General features: G+C 52.1%; 2 protein-coding genes across 4 annotated transcripts in view; both read left to right on the top strand.

Annotated features, from left to right (window-relative positions):
- Positions 1–8,249, top strand: part of METAP1D (methionyl aminopeptidase type 1D, mitochondrial) — a 49,785-nt gene extending 41,536 nt beyond the window's left edge. For all 3 annotated transcript variants that reach the window (XM_075756661.1, XM_075756662.1, XM_075756660.1), the window contains exons 7-10: positions 6,040–6,137; positions 6,807–6,854; positions 7,750–7,828; positions 7,961–8,249. In XM_075756661.1, the coding sequence (XP_075612776.1) occupies positions 6,040–6,137; positions 6,807–6,854; positions 7,750–7,828; positions 7,961–8,039 (304 nt within the window). In that variant the 3' untranslated portion in view covers positions 8,040–8,249. The remainder of the gene's footprint in view (positions 1–6,039; positions 6,138–6,806; positions 6,855–7,749; positions 7,829–7,960) is intronic.
- A 3,414-nt stretch (positions 8,250–11,663) lies between these two features.
- Positions 11,664–15,387, top strand: DLX1 (distal-less homeobox 1). The gene is made up of 3 exons (XM_075756659.1): positions 11,664–12,403; positions 12,922–13,121; positions 13,537–15,387. The coding sequence occupies exons 1-3, from the start codon at positions 12,091–12,093 to the stop codon at positions 13,789–13,791; spliced, it is 768 nt and encodes a 255-aa protein (XP_075612774.1). The 5' UTR covers positions 11,664–12,090; the 3' UTR covers positions 13,792–15,387.
- Positions 15,388–19,235: the final 3,848 nt, after the last annotated feature.

The following is a 19,235-nucleotide window of genomic DNA, read 5'->3' as shown; positions in this document are numbered from 1 at the left end:
ATTCAAACAGACATGTATAATACATACATCAAAATCTTAAGTTTCAGGAGAGTTAGATATCATAAATACCTGAGAACAAGCACCTGCAAGCTGAAAACATTTAGGCCCATCAGAATGGAAATGTGTCTAGGCTTCTTTCATCAGTATTTCTATAAAGGTGCTCAAGTGATATGCAGAATGTATCTTAGGCACAAATAGTCAGAATATTTCCTTTCTATGGTAGGTTTGGGAATAATTATATCGCAGAGGTAAGTTTACATTCAGTATTCTAATACAATCTTTGTTATTTCATGGATAGCATTTCCTTCTGCCATCAGCTACAAGTTGCCATTAAGAGATTGCATGGATTCATGAGTTACTTTGCTTAGAAAAATTTGAATCTTTACTAACCTGTTCTTATTGAAGGTGGTAGCAAAACTGTTGGTCAGCCCCACTGGAAACAGAGTTGGGCCCTATGTTCCATTTTCTTCTACCATTTCTGACATTTTTCTTTCAGATAGAAACAAATCTAGTTTGAAATCTATTTTTTAGATAGTGAGTTTAGGTACGTGGAAGTGTTGTGAGTGTAGAGAGCTAAAAAGCATAAACGTGATATTGTTAAATAAACCAATTTCCAACTCCTAGGAAAATATAGTAGTGATGAAAGTATTAATAAATGGTTTAAAATGTTTAACTCATAAGTATATGTTTTGATATTAATTTAGAACAATATAAAGCAGATTTTTAAAAAAATCTGTTTCTATCAGATTATGCACATTTAAACAATAAGTGGCTCAGGCAAAATAAGTCATTTTAATGTCATCTGTGATAGATTTTCCTTGACAGCTAGTGTAAATTACAATTACACTGCTTCTCTCTGCACATGAAAGTAAGCATTGCAATAAATTATCTTTTATTTCAATCCATCATGTCTGCTTTCAGAAACAGAGAACCTCAAATAAAAGTTCAGCACTATTGTAAGAAAAATACAGTAATTTGTGTTCCAGTTTGAAACTAAAATGTACCTTTCTTTCAAAAAACAATTGTTGGCTTTCAAAAATATTACTAATTATACCTCAACATTTATTGTCATTATAGGGAATCCCTGAACTTGTGCATTCCCTCAATCTACGATTACTACTTAAGAGAAAAATACTTTAATATTTTCCCACTAGAATTTTGTAATTTCTTAAATTAGATAATATGGTACTCTTCAAAATTAATATTTTTATCACGAGCAAACCTACTTTAGGCTGATGCTGTTTTCAAGAATTTAAAAAAAAAAGAAAACATGCCATTCAGTCATCATTTTGCTAACAATATATCTAAGAAAAACGTGATTACTTCTAATTAAGAAAAAAAAAAAGATGCATTGATACAGATCCCTAAGTAAGAAAACAATTATTGTAGGTCTGTTACTGCTTTCAATGTTTCCCAAACATGTTCACTGCCCAGAAGTATAAGATAGATTTGTTTAGCAACTTCAGCCATTTATGTCATGCTGCTCTGCAAGACCACTGCTGGTAAAGTTTCATCCCTGGGGAGAGAACCTGGCACCGTGGGGGAAGCATCCCTAGCTGGCAATCAGTTCACCAGGATGTTCAGCCTGGGGAGCGAAGCAGTCGGTGCCATCAGTGAATTCTTCCCTTGTGCCACCAAGAGCACAGAGAGGCAGTTGCTGTCAGTGCTGAAAATGGGATTTGTTTCACTTTCTTTCTTTGCTGAGGGCTTGGAATACTGGACCAGACCTGCCTTGAGCAAAAAGTGACGTTTGGTAAAAAGAAAAGAAAATGCAGATTTTGAGGTGTTTGGGGGTTTTTTCCCACAAAAAAAAAAAAAAAAAAAAAAGGGAGTTGCAGTCCTAAGACTGAATGGATGTTTTTTTCCTCTGGAGCTGGGATGCCTGTTATCCCATAGACACTCCTGGAGGTTATCTGCACTGGGCCAGCCCCCTAAGGAAATTCTTTCAACCTGCTTTTCAGCTTCTTAGCAGGAGGGATTTATCCCATTCGCCCAAGAACTCCTTTCAGGGGAGGCTTCAGAGTGTCAGGGAGTGCTTTGTAGAGAGTCAGTCCTGCCTGTTGCTGCTTTGTGGCAATTCCCCTGTTGGGCTGCTGGCAGGACAGCAATGCATGTCTCCACACTCATCCCTCCTTTTGGAGAATTAGCTGTTGTCTGGCAACATGGGAAGAGGATGCCCAGGAGGGAACTGACACCCAACTCTCCTGTCTCTGTCTACTCCTGGAAGCATGATACCACCGTACGAGAGGCTCTGCCTATGTGTTTAGGGGGACAGCCTGGCCCTCGGTGATGTTCCTTTACCAGCTCAGCTGCTGCCAGTCCATCTGGATACTAGATGCTTTGCCTGGCTTTGCTGTCAGCAAAAGAGGAGCAGCACTGCAGGTACTCTTGACTCCACAGCCACTGGACTGGAACACATGACAGCAAAACATAAAATCAAGTACTGGGCTCATTAAATGATTATGCTTTTAATCCTACCCAATTCACCTCTGCCCAAGCATGCAACATGGCTTGAAGAATAAAATGTGTGATGATAAATACTGACGATAGATATTTTTAACAATGATTATTCTGAAGAACCTTTTTTTTTTTTTTTTTTTCTTTCATGCTGTTGGTGCAGCGTGGCTTTGCTGCCCCAGCCTTCTCTCTGGAAGCAATTTGGCTGGGGCATGCCCCACAGCTGAGGGCAACTGGCAGACTGGCACATCCACCCAGCGGTGCTGCTCTCCTTTCCCACGGTGGGTGCCAGGCAGCCCAGCTCAGCCGTGCCGACTCCTGCCTCCCGCCTTCACTGCTTTCCCACTTGGAATCAAGGCTCCTCTGGCTGCGTGATTGTATGCTGCCTGTCTGCGAGGAGCAGTGCATAGAGCTGGGCTGCAATCTTGTAAGGTTGCCTCTTCCAGGGAAGGCTGGCAAGAAAGGCCACTGCTGACAGGTCCTGAGCCGGGCAGTGAGACAACGAGACCAAAATGTTGTGCTGTTGTCAGCAGCAAATGGTAAACTTGGGCAAAAATGCTCTGCTCCATGACATCCTGATTTTTAACCAGATTTCACAGACTGGGAGTCCTGGAGGCCAGAGAGGCTGACCAAGATCAACAGTTCAATTCACTCTTCTCAGAGCTGTTTCAAAGTCCTCCTGCCAGCATTTACAGCCAACATGTACATGTACGTTTACAGGATTACCTTTGCAAGTTGTAGCTGGAGTTAGTAACTTTGTTTTTTATGAAAGCTGGATCTTTTACTGTAACTCCATGAGGATGTAAGAGCTCACTAGGATTTTGGAAATACTCCAAAGTAAAGCTAGTAGTTGTGGAGTGAAATGCCCCATAAGGTGCATCTGAAGCACATACTAAAACCAGATTGACTTTCATACCTGCAGCTTATTTTTTCCACAGGTTTTCTCTGTATCACTTCAGGTTCATAGACCGTGTTACATTTTATGTAAAGAATACCCAGGCTCTGTATGTAGGCATTATTAAGTGGTTAGGAGGGGGGCACGGGTGTCTGTCAGTGCAGATGTCAAAGCCCCATGAGCTCCAAGATGCCCTATTTTGATCACAGACCGTAACCACTGAAGTACTGATGCCAACAGAGTTGTTCTCAAGCTGTTTGGCAAGAAAGTGGCAGAATTTGCCATTGAAATGCACAAGAACCACTTCTTTCACCGCGTGAGGAGGGGATACTGTCTTAACACCGCCTTCTGTGTGCCCCAGCACCCCGGTGCTCAGCACGCAGCTGCTACTGCCACCTTCCTCGGCACCAGCTGAGTGCTGGGGCGAGAGCTTCCCCTGCTCCCAGGAGAGTATGTAGCCGTGGTGCTCAGAAGAATACCTGCACAGAAAAAAAGCTTTCTGTCTTGCTACAGAAGATGGACTTTTGGGGGGGGAAATCCTGTAATAATTGCAAAACATCTCCAAAAAAATGACTGTGTTCTTTCAGTGGTCAGGATTGCCATGTAAGGACATCAGCAAAGCTGATAGTGGGTTTGTTTATGCTTTTCCAAAAAGACTTGCAGAAGAAGGTGAAAGAAAAGCTTATCACATGTTGCATGGATGACTTCTCTCTCTTCAGAGAATCGCTTCCCCGTATGGGAATCATTATCTGCATTGCTCTGGGCTTGGTCACCAGAGATCTTCCATTTTGTTTTGTGTATGTTTCTGTGTAATCTGGCTTTCTAGCTCCTCACTGTTCCCTGTGCTTCTTCCTTGGCCTTTAGCATTGTCCTAGCCAGCAGGCTGAGTCCCTGACCCAGATGTGACATGATAGAAAGGCAGGGGAGAAAGTCTTTTCTATTTCTCCTAGGACTTTCACTGCATAAACCTTCATGATTTTTTTCCCCACATAAATGATGTGTAAGGTAAAAGCCTGGACTTTGAATACAACCAAATGAAGCCCAACTTCTAGCCTTATCAGTAACTCTCTTTACCAGTACTTAGGAGTTTGGGGACAGCTAAACTTGAAATTGTCGTTCTTCTCCAGAGTTAATGAAAGAAATGTGACTAATCTTTGTATCAGGGCAATGGGTAGGTAAAGCTGATACACAAATCCAGTTAAAATGTGCTCTTAAGGTCTGAACACTGCAGCATTATTAACCATTGACCCAACTCTCCTCCTCTCACTGCCTTTTTGCCATGGTGGAGCACCATGTCCCTCAGTTGCAGTGGCATTAAATTCTGGGACAGTGACCCATGGGCACTGGAGCCAGCACTGCAGGGGCTGTGAAGCCTGATGTGCAAAGGGATTACTTCGTACAGCAAGCTGAGGCCATTTTGCACCTGAATAAGGGCCTCCCTATGGAGTTTAACATGCTTTGATTTCTTTGAGAGTTTACAGCTTTATTTGAGTTTCTTAACTTTCCTCCTTTTACACCTGCAGTCAAACTCTGAGAAAGTATTTGTTAGGATGTAAATATAGGTAAAGCTGAAGTTTTTAACTACCTACCTTGATTTAAAACAAATGAAGCTTTTACTGTTGTAGGCAAAATATATTCAGGCTAAGTGCCTTCCTGTCTTGCTCCTGTTTGCTTTTAGAAATAGTGTGGGGATGATACACAGGGACAGGGATAGCTTCCTTGTCACTTCTAATCCACCTCTAGGTAATCGCAAATCACAGATTTCTGTTTTGGATGTGGGCAGCCCTCTTGGCTGAGCTGCCCCAACTCTTCTGTCTACCGCTGCTTGAATAAGGGCAGAGCCTGAGAGTGAAGCCTGCAGGCTCAGCAGCCAGAGGACACCCCGCATTTCTCCAGGTCTTCTGGTTTTTAGGGATCAGGATAGGACTTTGCTTTCCTGACATCGGTAGGGATCGGTGCCAGGATGTGTTCCTGCAGGCAGCTCTCAGAGACGCTCCTCCCTGAGGCAGGCATGAAGGACAGGACAGATCTCTCAGGCAGAACTGAAATGCCATAATTGTTATGATTTGGTTTTGCTATGGTGTCGATGGGCCCGTTAGAAATATGTTGTTAATTAGCGTGAATAGATTTGCTGGAGTTGCAATACATTTTGGTACTGAATGTTTGCAGTATTCCAAAAGGGAAGCAGGCGGGCTCTTAACTCTCCTCGTTGGCAGCAGGACCCTCTTCTCGTGCAGAAAACTTACTGCAGGCAGTGAGTACATGGCCCAGCACGGGCTCTGCAGCTCGGGAGGACTCGGCAGGGGCTGCGGTTTGGTGGTGTGCTGGGGCCTCGGCTGTGTGACTTGGCTGCCATTTAGCTGTCCCATCTTAAAATGACTTCCCAGTGTGCTCGTGGAAAAGGTTGCCCTTTTGCTTAGACAGTAGGGCAGGCACAGGAGTGACCAGCCTCTGTTGGCAGGCACGTTAACTCTGAAACCTAACAATGGCTCACTGCTGCTAGCTCCGGTGGCTGCTGTGTTTCAGAGTGAGCACAAAGTGGTCACGGAGCACTGGGGTGGGGATGAGAGCTTGCGGGAGCCGGGCGATGCCGCTGCCGGTACCAATGTGGTGGCAGGGGCCGGGGCCGGCTAGTGGAGGTGGTGGTCGGGGTGTGCTCCCTCACGGTGTCCTCTTTGCCCCCGCAGCTTCGTGGCGCGGCGGGGCGGCTTCCAGGTCTGCCCCTTCTTCGTCGGCCACGGCATCGGGTCGTACTTCCACGGGCACCCCGAGGTGTGGCACTACGGTAAGCGGGCCCCGTCGGCCGGACCCAGCTCCCCGCCCCCCGCCGCCGCTCGCTCCGCTGCAAGTGATGAAATGGTTCCTGGGGAGGGAGGGTAAAACGGGCAGAGCCCTCCGCACCCACGCACGCTGCCGGTCCCGGCGGGGGTGCCGGGGAGGGGTTTCCACGCTGGCGGTCCCGGCGAGCAGCCCCGGCCTCTCTTTGTGAGAGTCGCGCGGGTATTTCTGAGGACAGATCGCTCGTTTAAGGGAGTCGCCGGGCCGCCTCCCCCGCCCCGCTCCGGGCGGCAGCCGCCGTGTGCCGCGTTTCCGAACGCCCGTACCCCTGCACCCCCGCGTCCCGCCCGCGCACGAACCGCGCCGGCAAAGTTTGTCACGGGACAAAGAAAAATCTCCGCTGAAACGTTAAAGTCCCCGGACCCGGCCTGGAAGGAGCCGCCGTCGGGGTGGTCCCGCTGCGGCCGGGGTGGGATCGCTTTCGGCGGGTGCTGAGTTCGTAGCGGGGGCTGGCGTGCACCCGTACCTGCCAGCCCAAAGGGGCTGAGGCCAAGTGCTGGTGGCGTTTACAAAACGAACAAACAAACAACAAACAAAACCACCACCACACCCCCCAAAAAAAACCCACAAAACCCCTCCCCAACAGCCATAACCGCGTTTTTATTTTCTTTTGTAGCCAATGACAGTGATTTGTTAATGGAAGAAGGAATGGCGTTCACAATAGGTTAGTAACTCTCTGCTATGGTTTTCTTTAAAGAAGCACAGATGGAGCAGCCCACATCCGTACCGTTTCTTTATTGGGGTGTAGAAGTATCCATGCAGATATGGGGATGTCAGCGACACTGACCCCTTAGGAAGCAAATTAAAATATAATTTAAAAAAAAAAAAAAGCATTAAGGAACCAATTGGGTGAAATAGTTTCCAAATGCTAAGATTCAGAACATGAAATGTTTATTATAAATCTTATTAACTGACATATTTGACGCCTATTTTTGTCAAGGCGGAGACTCAGCCGGCACACTTGGGCTGTGGAGGATGAGAAGGGTGCGATTGTGTCCCCGAAGCGGTGGTTTACCAGCGAGCTGCCTGGTGGCTCTTATGTCATTTGCTGCCTGCCAGAGCTGCTGTTTGGGTTTGGGGACTGCAGCGCCGATAACCAGTCACAGCCTCGCCCGCAGACTGAACGTGCTAAATACCAATCATGGAGAGCTGGTGGGGGAAAAGCCCTCTTTCTCACTGTGTGGCTAAATGGCGCGGCAATTAGAGGGAAATAAGAAAATTGTTGTTTTGCTGATTTAATGAACATTTTAAGCCTGTTTAAAAAAAATTCAAATATTTAAAACTATCTGCTGTTTATAAGTGTGGTTGGTGCTTTGGTTATTATCCACGGGGTCTTAATTAAAGCTTGATTAAAATTCCCCGCTTTTACAAAAAAGGAATGGGCAACTTCCTACCTTGATATTTCATCTTCCCTTTTAGTGTTGCGGGAGAGTGCCAGCCCAGGGAGAACGGGACCTGTGCAGAAGGGGAGCTACCTGCTGGGACACCCTTGCTTGCTTGCTTCACAGTCTGCACGGGAGTGCGACTAACTTTAGAATACATTGTTTTTCTTGTTGCAGAGCCAATAATAATGGAAGGATCCCCCGAATTTAAGATTCTGAAGGATAAATGGACTGCAATTTCTGTAGACAATAAAAGGTGCCTGATTTTATTTTATGATCTTTTCTAAGCCTTGGAACTGATCACTGACAGCTGGAAAAAAAAACGGGTGAGTTTTACAGGAGCGGTGGACGCGTTTGCCATCTAGTAACTGCTAAATGTGCATTTCAGATCAGCACAGTTTGAACATACCATTGTGATTACTTCAGAGGGAGCAGAAATCCTCTCTAAACTGGTGGAAGAAGCCTAAAGATGGAGCAGGGAGTGGAGGAACTCGCTGTGCTTCTGGGATTTCCAGTTTCACTCGGGACAGAGGTTTCCGTAATTTCTGTGGGGAGTGGGTGCTGCATAAGTCGCTGCAGGGGGCAGAAAAAGCAGCTTGAGGGGTTGGCTCTGGGCATAGTCCTTTCTGTGTGTTACCTGGTGAGTATTTAATAAAAGTCCCTTGGCTTGTTTGTGACCTTGGAAGCAGGCATGCACAGCCTGCAAGTGCAAAGAGTTATTTGGGGTGAGGGGCAGAGAGTCAGTCCCCTCGCTTCCAAATCCTATGTGGGACAAACATGTATCGGATGATATGGCCTGAGTGCAGCTGAGAAGACAGAGGAATGTAGTATTTTCTGTTTAGAGCTGAGCTATAGAGTCAATTTGCCTTCACTGCGATTAGCACAGTGCTGTTTCCCAGGCTGTAACTTCTGCTAGGATGGAAAAAAGTTTCCCGAGGGTGGCAGGCAGAGGCAGCAGCCTCTTCCCCCACAGCCAAGCCAGCAGCTCTCTTCCTTCCTGCCTCTACTAATTCCTCTTTGCACAGCACAAAAAGTGATTAAAAATGAGATGCGAAGCGCGCTTATCTCGAGATCAATAATTGCCCTCCTTGAAGAATTAGCCGGTTTGGGGTAATCACTGCTCTGCGGTGCCCACGTTAGTTAAGGGAGAGGCACTCTGCAATTTCAGCGTTTAACAGAAACGGCGGAGTTTGCGGTCTGGAGGATGAGCCCCGGCTCCTGCCCGGAGTTTGGGGCTGATGGTCCTCATGCGCTCCGGGTCCTGCTCGGCCCCGCGCTGGCTGCGGTCCTGTCCCGGGCCTACCCGGGTGGAGGCTTTGATTTGCACTTAGCCGATTGCTGACCGCTCCATCGGGCCAGACGTGCCTGGCCTTGGTACTTGGAGGCTACCGGAGCAGGACCCGGTCCTGTGAAGTGCGGGGTAGCTTTGGAGATAAGCAAGTGACATCCAGAAGTGTCCCAGACCCGCGGCAGCAGCGGTGCGGTTTTGGTACAAATAACTTGGCCTTAATTGTAGACAGATGCGGTCCTGTGCCGAGGCCCGGCCGGTTGCCCTTGCAGGCGACCGGGGCTCCCCAGCACCGGCTCCCTCAATGGTTCAGGGCAGAAGTAAGCTGCTTTCTTACAGCTTTGCTCTGCTGTTTGTTTTCATTCAAGCACAGCGAGCTCTCAGCTCGAATAGTTTCTAACAGCATCTTTTCAAAGAGCAGGACACCCCCCCGAACACGGCTGATACCGTGGGGCAGCCGCTCAGCTCTGTCCTAGACGAGCTTGGAAGGCCTCAAAACAAACGATGCAGCCAACAAGTTTGCAAATGCACAGAGGTTAATCAGAGCGCTGCGGCCGCGGGAGGCGAGGGACACCCGGCACCGCCCGGGGTGGGAATGTATTTTGTTTCCCAACACCCCGCCGCCCGGCCGCGCTGCCCCCTCCGAGGGGCGCTGAGGGCAGCTGGGGGTCCCAGGGGGCTTGGCAGCGCCGGGAGCCCCTGGATGGCACCGCAGGTGCTAAGCGAGAGAGATGGAAGCAGAGAACGGCTTCTCCCCGTCCCTTGCCCCTCCGCGTCCCGTCCCGCGCTTACCGCGGCGTGGGGTGAGGCGGGAACGGGGCAGCCCGGAGCAGGGAATGCCCCCGCAGCCCGGAGTAAGGGGGCTGTTGGCAGGTCCTGGTAGTCGCTGTTTGCTGTGAAGTCCCCCCCGGTAACTCTGATGAGACTGCGGGTTTTACCGGCCGCTGCGGAGCGGTGGCGGCCAGGTGCTGGCGTTGATGGCGCACGTTTGTAATCCTAATTATGAAGGAGACTGAAGAGGTGCCTCGGCTGTGAGGGGACAGCCAACGCCTCGCACAAGCCCTTCACGCAGGCGATCTGGCCGGGCAAGCACGATGAGAGCCCCGACGGGGCGATCGCCCCCCGCGGGGTCGGGGAGGCCGCGGCCCCTCCGCGCCTGCCGAAGCCGCACTGCCCGGGGCGGGCGTTGCGCGGAGGGGCGGCGGCGGCCCTGCTCCGGAGGACGGGTGCGAGCAGAGCCGCGCCGTCCAGTTCGCGGCGTTTTGGCGGGGCCGGCGGGACTGTGGTTCGCCCCGGGACTGCCTGCGCCCGGCCGACCGGAGGAGGTGGCGGCAGACCCGGTGAGCACGGAGCAGCTTTCCCTCCCCGCAGCCGCCGGGCTCAAGGCCGGCGAAGGTGCCGGAGCTGCCGAGGCGCCCCGTCCCCTCCTCGGTCAAGCGCGCAGACCCGCCTCGGGTGGTCACTTACATGGCCGGGGGGGCAGAGCCGGCTGCCGGAGGAGTCCGTGTGGGTCACACCGCCACTGCCCCTTCCCGCGCCAAGCCGCCGCGATTTTGTGAAAATTAACTTTGCGCATCGCAAGCAAAACAAAACAAAACAACAAAAAAAAAAGGAGGGGTGAGGAAGTAGAAGAGGCGTTAGGAAATGGGCAATTAAAACCGACAGAGCCACTAATGAAAAAAAAAAAAAAAAAAAAAGACCAGGAGCAGAGGGGCTCGGTCTTGTCAGCTTCGCACAGTCATTAGCCGGTTGCTTCAAGGACCGTCGCTGCCCGGCGGAGCCTGAACACCGTGCGGGCGCTGCCGGGGGTGCCCCAGCCCCGCTGCCGGCAGTGTCCGCCGGCGCCGGCGGCGGGGGAAGACAGGTCGGCGCTAATACCTCTACCGACATCAGCGCCGCGATTTGTTTTGAATGTTCACTTTTATTGGTGTTCTCCCTTTGCCAAAATGTGCTTGATTACATAGATGTGGTGCCGTGATAACTGCGCACCCTAGACAGCCTAGGTGTAACCGGGAAAGTTCAGCCCAGGCCAGATCAAATCCCAGGCTGTTTAATGCTGAAAGGCTGCGTGTTGCTATTAGTGTTAAATATATGGCTAATTATGCGTATGAAAATTAAACATCAGTGTTATGCTAATGGGGCCGCCTTCAGCTGTGGATCAGAGCACTTGAGACTAGCATTTAATCAAATGAATCAGTAACTAATACATCTGCACGTGTGAACTTTCACAAGATCATTTTCCTGTTACAGTCACACCGCTGAATTATGAAAGAAATAATTATCAACACTTTCTAATTATCTAACAAAGTAATTTGGGATTCATCGTGGGCTTTCTGGGGAGGATCTCCCAAGTCCCACCTCATTTACCGCTCACGCACGCGGAAGTTTTCAAATGCGCCGTTTGACCCGTTCATGGCGATTTTTGTTTCGTTGGCTTTTGGGGTTTGTTTTTCCCTTGTAAGAACAATAACGGCAATAACCGGGCGACGCGCTCCGGGAGGTGCGGGCCGCGCTGGGACCCGCGGGCCGGAGCGGAGAGCCCCTGCGCGCCCGCGGAGTGTGCGCGGCCGCGCAGGCGGGGACCGCCCGTTTTGTCTCCGGGTCCCGCCGCCGTCTGCCGGAGCGAGGGCCGAGCACCCCGGCAGCCCGCCCGGGACGGCGGATCACGGCTGCCGTCCCCTCCGCGCGGCGAGGGGCGGAGGAGAAGGGCGGAGGGAGACGCACTGCCTTCTGCCCAGCGGCGGGTCGGGACCCTCCGTCGCCGGCGGCGGGAGCGATGGGAGCGGCGGGCCCAGGCCGAGGAGCGGTGCCGGGCAGCCGGCGGAGCGGGGCGGAGGCCGCCGAGCGGTGCCGCCGGTGCCGTCGGGGCGTGCGGCCGGCGCTCGGGGACGCGCGGCGCTGCCAGTCCGGCTCTCCGCGCTCACCGGGGTCCGGGCGAGCCCCGAGCGCCTTGGACCAATCCAAAGCGATTATGCAAGACAGCGGACCAATCAGCTCCGCCACCTCATGAATATTCATAGACTTGGCTGAGTCAAAGCTTTTAGGCGAGTTTGTGTAGATCTACAGCATCATGCTTAGACTTTTCAAAGAGACAAACTCCATTTTCTTATGAATGGAAAGTGAAAAACCCTGTTCCGCTTAAATTGGGTTCTTTCCTGTCCTGAGAAACACAACAGACCCCAAAAAGGCAAGCTGAAGAGAGAACACACACACAGACCAAGCGACAAGAAATGACCATGACTACCATGCCAGAGAGTCTAAATAGCCCCGTCTCAGGGAAGGCTGTCTTTATGGAGTTTGGGCCGCCCAGCCAGCAAATGTCTCCTTCTCCCATGTCCCACGGACACTATTCCATGCACTGTTTACACTCCGCGGGCCACTCTCAGCCCGACAGCTCGTACAGCACAGCTTCGTCCTTCTCCCGACCGCTGGGCTACCCCTATGTGAACTCGGTCAGCAGCCACTCGACCAACCCCTACATCAGTTCAGTGCAGTCCTACCCCAACAGCTCCAGCCTGACTCAGACCCGGTTAGAGGAGACAGGTAGGTGCACTCGGCTTTGGGGAAGGGGGGGGGAGGGGGGGGAGGGAAGGCAAGGAGGGAGGGAGGGTGCTTGTATTAAAAAAAAAAAAAATCTATCGGGGGGAAAAATTAAATTAAATTACAAAATATTAGTCAGGAGAGGATGAGGATCACAGGGGAGCAGTACACAGAGCACACAATGCCCGGCTGGAAAAGAAATCAACCCAGATGTGCACGTATTAGTCTTCGTAATTATTTATTGCGTAGCACTATAAACAATGTATGCAATTAAGGGTAATTAAACCTAAACTGCAGCCTGTAAAAATAGCAAACTTTCTCTGGGAAGAAGCCTGGGCTGCCATAATCGCCCGAGCCTTTGTTAGCGTTACTCGAGCTTCACTTTTCTTCCTCCTCATTATTGTTATTGTTGATGTTGTTGCTGTTATTGTTACTATTGCTGCTGCTATTGCTGTTACTGCTATTATTACTATTGCTGCTATTATTATTATTATTTATTCTGCATCGTTTGTGGTTTGTAGGGGCCGAATCGGAGAAAAGCACTGTGGTAGAAGGAGGGGAAGTTCGCTTTAATGGGAAAGGGAAAAAAATCCGCAAACCCAGGACTATTTATTCCAGTTTGCAGCTGCAGGCTTTGAACAGGAGGTTTCAGCAAACTCAGTACCTGGCTCTCCCCGAAAGAGCCGAGCTCGCAGCATCTCTGGGACTCACCCAGACCCAGGTACAGCTCCGACTGAGCCGGACTCTCTCCCCGTGTCCTCTCCCCGTCCCCACAGCCGGCGTGGGAGACCCCCACGCGTGATGCAGACGAGTCACAACCGCGGGCAACGGGGCCCGGCCCGGCGCTACGCCCGCCCCGCCGCGGAGGCGCAGCCGGTGCCGCGGAGGCCCCCGCGGGGGCCTCCGCGGCACCGGCTGCGCCTCCGCGGCGGGGCGGGCGGGGGGGGTGGGGGGGTGGTGGTCTTGCCGGGTGATTTGGCATCACAAAATGGCAAAGGGCACAGCAGCCACGGGGGGATAAGGGGGAGAAGTTGGGGGGGGGGGGCACCGGGTGCGGAGGTCCGTCGGACCTCGGAGAGAGGGGGATGATGGACGGTACCGAGGGATGCTGAGCCCCGTCCCGTTCCCGTTTGCAGGTGAAGATTTGGTTTCAGAACAAACGCTCCAAATTCAAGAAGCTGATGAAACAAGGAGGGGCCGCCCTGGAGAGCAGCGCCTTGACCAACGGCAGGGCTCTCTCGGGCAGCTCGCCACCGGTGCCCCCGGTGTGGAATACCACCTCTGCCTCCGGTAAGGCCTCGTCGGGGACCCCGGGCACCTACATCCCCAGCTACACGTCGTGGTATCCTTCGGCCCACCAAGAAGCTATGCAGCAGCCGCAGCTGATGTGATTATAAACCCGTTTTCCCCTACCGCAAGCACTATCGGTCCCTAAAAGAATTAAAAATATTACGGGGAAAAAAAAATTAAGTAAAATAAAAGGAAAGGGGAAAAAAAAAAGAAAAAAAAAGAGGGGGAAAGAGAGAGAGGAAAAAAAAAACCACAAAAGAAACCCAAGCAAACAAACAAACAGGAGGTCTCTTGCCCATCCAGCCATTAGGACGCTGCACCGTAGCTCGGTGCAGGAGAGCACAGATGTGATGCGGGCCGGTTCCCACCGCTGACAGCTGACGGAGCGGCCCCGAGCACCGCACAACAGCCTGGGAGCAGAGCGAGCGCCGGCCGCGGCTTTCTGGGACAATCAGAAAAAGATGTTTGGGGGGGGGGGGAACCCCTCTCCTCTGTCCTGTCTGTCTGTCTGTGTCTGTTGAAATGTAGGTCATTTATTTACTACCCCGATCTGCCGGTCTCTTCAATTGCAAGGGGGAAGGAAGCTGTACGATTTCCAGAGCTTCTTTCCCTCGACGTTTTCTGTACCTTTCACTACTCATCTGTATATTTTTTGTTGTTGTTAAAAGGGGAAGACAGGGGTTTTATTTATTGACTTAAATTACCACTATGAGAGTGCTAGAAACAGACGGACAATCCGGCTTGCTGAGTGCACTGTTCGGACGCACAGTTTACTTTACACAAAACCACACACGGTCCCCCGGCCCCCTCCCCCCAAAATAAATCACCACAAGAGAAGGATGCGATTTTTAACTTTTACAATAACTTTTATACTTCGCTGGCCTGGAGAGGTTTGGTCCGAAAGATTTGCATTTCTCGCGTATTCAACAAAGGAAATAAATGCACATTGTTTGGTACTCTGAAGTGGAATCGCAGCAGCTGCCGAGCGCTTTTGCTGAGGTGAAGCGAGGCGCGGAGGACGGATCGAGAGCCCCGAGGGCGGCGGCGGCGGCGGGGGGGGACCCACCGGGCGGGCGGGCGCACCCGCGCAGCTCCGCGCAGCCCCGGCGAGGCTTCTCCGCGGAAAGCCGGCCCGAAGTCGAAATGCACAAACCGACGTGCAGGAGCTACTCGCTGTACATATTTTATTCTTAATTATTATTATTGTTCTGTAAACATGTTGCACAAATTTAGCCTTTTTTAATTATTATTATTATTATTATTATTATTATTTCCGTTCTGTTTCGTGTGGCTGTAAAACATGATGCTTTGTGTACTGAGATCTTGACATTTTACTTGTGAAACTCGAAAGATGTGATAAACTGAGCTCGGCTGTGTTTAGTGTTCTATATGTCAAAGTTTAGTTTTATATTGAGAATGTTAACTTATTGCTTTGTATCTGGGGAAGGAAAGAAAAGAAAAAAAAAAAAACAAAACCGACAAAACACACAAATCTTTGTACATAAGTTATAAAGTTTCTTTGAGACAGTAAAATTATGGTTTGGAAAAAGAGATACGCGTGCTCCCTGTCTCGTAGCGCGGCCGGGAGCGAGCCCCGGGCCAAGCTCCGCGCTCTGCGGCGGGTCGGCGGTCGTCCTAAGCGGGAGGCGAGGCGGGAGTGCGCCGGGGCAGGGGGGCAGCCTGCTCCCGGGTGTGCCCGGCCCGGCTCGGGCCGGCGGCGGCGGACGTCGCGAAGGGCCGCGGGACGCTCCGCGGGAGAGGCGGCTCGGGGCCGGAGGGAACCCGGGAACAGCTCCCGAGCCGGGAGGAGATGCGGGCGGGCCGCCACAGCCCCGGCCCCCGCCCCGACAGCCAGGACGGCGCATCCCCTCGGCGGCGGAGCCGTCCCGTTGGCGCCCCGGATTTTCCAGCGCCGGGCTCAGCCGTGCCCGCTCCCCGGGGCGGCCCTGCGCCGGGCGCAGCCCGCAGCCCCTACTGGGGATAAAGCGCTGCCGAGCGGAAGAGAGTCGGGAGCGGCTGGGCTTGACCGGGTGGCCCTGCGCGGCTCTGCGCGCAGGTTGCGCGGGGGGAGCGGGTGTGCCGCCCCGTGTGAGCAGCGCTAACCTCCTGAAATACGCCGCAGCACGCACCCGCTCCTCAGCGCGCGGGGCCGGCGCGCAGCCGGTGCGCGGCAGCGCAGCATCCGCCCGTGCGCGCAAGTGCGGCGCGGCTGCCCGCGGCGTCGTGCCCAGGGCGGCCCGCGGGGGTGCTGGATCCGGCCCGGAAAATACTGCCCAGCGCTGTATTTCCCGCCGTACCGCGGCCCGAGCCCGGTCCCGAGCAGCCCGAAGCCCCGAGCGGAGCGGGAGCGGGGCGGCTCCGCGGCCCCGCAGCGCCCAAGACCCGCGCAGCTCCCGCGGCGGCCGCAGCCAGAGACCAAACGCTTTTGACCGGACAGGAACGGGGTGGTCAAGCAGCTCGGAGCGCTTTAAAGATATATTAGCTTCTCCTAATTCAATAACGTCTTGCTAACAGTTCAAATAGAGAAATTATTAGTTTTCTCTCAGCGAGGCGGTCTTGAGTTAGAGTCTACTATAATTGTACATTTGAAAATGTTAATCTCAATACAGGCCTAATTAATTCTGCCTTGTTGCTGACAAGTAGTTCATCAAATATCTGATTCGAAGATTTTCATAATGAGGATATTAATTAAACTATGAATAATCCAAAGGTGCTTATATTGAAACAATACCTCATTACAATGATTAAGTCCTGATTTCGAATATTATACCTTTAACAATTGTCACCCCGCAAACACAACCTTATGGATGAGCCTGTAAATGGCAAAATGTAATTTTGGGATATATTTTTTCCTTGTTGGGGAAAAAAAAAAAAGTGCCCCTCATTTTCAAACACTTCTGAAATAGGTTACACACAGCTTAATGATGATCAAAATGACTCTTTTCTGCAAAAAAAGACCCCAAAGTGCGCGTACAGCTGCAAACCCAAGAGGGTCAGCATCATTTCACTGTATTCTCTTCTTGATTACAAGCCGAGCCCATCAAACACAACATAATTACAGTAATTTCAGGTTTATTTATTCTAATGCAGTTTCCCCATCTCTCTGGTAATTATGAGCAATTTTTTCGCCCAGGGAATCTTTTTGCATTAACAAAAGAGATAACGCACTGAAAGCCAAATTTGCTGTGCATTGAGAAAAGCGAAGAAAAAAAAAATAAAATAGGTGCGAGCTGCCATCTCTGCAATTCTCCTATATTGGAGCTCTGCAAATTGCTTGCAGGTGTATGGAGCAGAGCTGTCAATAGGAAGGGGCTTCCAAATTAGCAAATGCACAATGTTGAAGTAATGAAGACAGACTTAGCAAAATTGCCAAACAACAGATACCTCTTTAATATCTTCTACCCAAAAAGAAAAAAAAAAAAAAAATCCCTTTGGAGTGTCCCTGCGAACCCCCTTGAATGGCTGGGGATGTTGTACATGTGTCAATCTAATTGCAGAGCACAGAGCGGCCCCTGAAACTAGAAAAAAATCAAATATCAGAGCCCAAGTCCGTGTGCATTCGGAATTCGCTCCCTTCGTTTGACAGAGGGGGATAAGAAATCCCCGCCGCCGCCCTCTCCGCTCTCCCCGCCGCCGGCCGCCTGCCCCGCTCCCGCCACCGCCGCCGCTCTCTCGCCGGTCACAAAGTGCCATGTCCCGTCCCGCCCCCCCCCCCGCGCCGCTGCCCTCCCCTCCCGCCTCCCGGCTCACGGCTGGGAACCGAGCAGTAACGCTCCCCTTTGCAAGGAACCGACAAACGCACACCGCGAAACGCCACCGAAAATGAGCGCGCCCCGGCGCCGGTAGCCCCCGGCCCCCGCCGAAGCCCCGGGCGTCGAGTCCCCCCGCTCCGCCCCGGCACCGCTCTGCCCGCGCAGCGCTGCGCGGCTCGGCCCGCGGGATGCCCCGGCGCGGCTCGGCCGTGCGCGGCATCCCCGCCGCCCGGCCCGGCGCCCCGCTCCCTTCCCTTCCCTTCCCTCGCCCCGCCGCCGCCGGCGAGAAGTTTAGCGGGGAGACCGGGCCGGCGGAGCCGCTGCCGGGCGCTTCCCCCTCCGCGGCCCGCGCGGGGCATCCGTCCACGTCGCGCCCCGTGCGCTCACCTACCCCCGCGAGAAAGGAGCCTGTGTCGCCCCCCTTACCCCCTTACCTTCCGCCTCAGTCCCTGAGGCTCTGGGCACAAGTCTTTGCTTTACAACAAACCAAAGGACCGAACGCGGCTTTTAGCTACGAAAGTTACAGGAGCGAGAGAGTGTGAGAGAGAGGGAGAGGATCGGGGAGGCAGAAAGAAAGGGAGGGAAAAAAAAAAAAAAAAAAAAAAAAAGCCCCGAGCACAATAATAATATCCTGAGAGTGCAAATGTGGATTGAGATCCCCCAGAGATGCACATGCCTCTGAGCGCAGCAGCCTTTTTGCAGCTCTGCTCTTGCAGAATATGACTGAAATTTTCTGCTATATAGCCTCTGTCTTTATAGCTGATGAAAAAAATTGCAGATTATTAGCATAAATGTTTACTCTTCATTACGCTGATGACATTGTGCACTCGAGATCTTGGTAATCTTTGGGAAAATTATGAGTAATTTTTAAAAATTTTAAAGCAGCAGCAGTTACCATGCAATTCAGGCTAATTCTGCGTAGGCTCCGAACGGATATAATTATCGAGGAGTCAAGATGTTATGCTAAAAACTATGCATTGATATTCCCATTTATTATGTACATACAACTTTGACAATGTTGATGCTTGAAATAGCAGGAAATTGTCTTGCGCAAAAATTACAGTCCATATTAGGACATGTGAAATTGCGAAGAATTATATAGTAATTGCAGGCTTTCAGATGGGAGAGCCAGAATGCTCAAACTAGTGCAAATGTGGATAAAATTACAGATCAGAGCAAAAATTAGGGAAAAAAGGGGTCTGGGATTTTTCAAGTTGGCTATAGGATTCCGGAAGTGTCTAATGCCACATGATTGCTGCAGCTTTAGGGGAGACATTCATGCCTCAAATAACTCCTTTTGCCAGAGCCGCTTTAATTGAATTTCTCGTGCTTTTTCTTTTCACCGGGGCAAATGAGTAAATTGCCTGCCCACGGCACAAGCCTGGCCGGCCCCGCCCGTGCGCCGGGGAGGCAGAGGGTGCCCCTCGCCCGGGCGGCTGCCGGGCCGGCCCCCCCGGACCGGGCTTGCCGCGGAGCCGTCATTTACCCCGGCCGTCCCCTCGGGGCCGGCCCCGCTCAGCCGCCCCCGCCCGGGGCCCGACGCGGGGGGGGGGGGGGAGGGGGCCATCGGCCCTGGGACGCGAGGCGGAATGGGCCCAGCTTCCCCCTCCCAAACCCTTCCCAGAGTGCGGGGGGGTGTGTGTGGGGGGGGTGGTGGAGGGGTAAGGGCAGTTCTCGCCCCTCGGCTCCCCTGCTCCCCGCGGCTCTTCCCGGCCGCGGGCGGCCGAACCCCGCGTAGCTGCCGTCTTGTGCGGGGGGCACATGGTTCACAGAGGTGTCTGCCCCGTCCTATC

The sequence above is a fragment of the Balearica regulorum genome, chromosome 6, assembly GCF_011004875.1.
Source record: "Balearica regulorum gibbericeps isolate bBalReg1 chromosome 6, bBalReg1.pri, whole genome shotgun sequence".
NCBI classification, from domain to species: Eukaryota; Metazoa; Chordata; class Aves; order Gruiformes; family Gruidae; genus Balearica; species Balearica regulorum.
The sequence above is the reverse complement of the archived record's forward strand: the minus strand, read 5'-3'. Positions and strand labels throughout refer to the sequence as shown.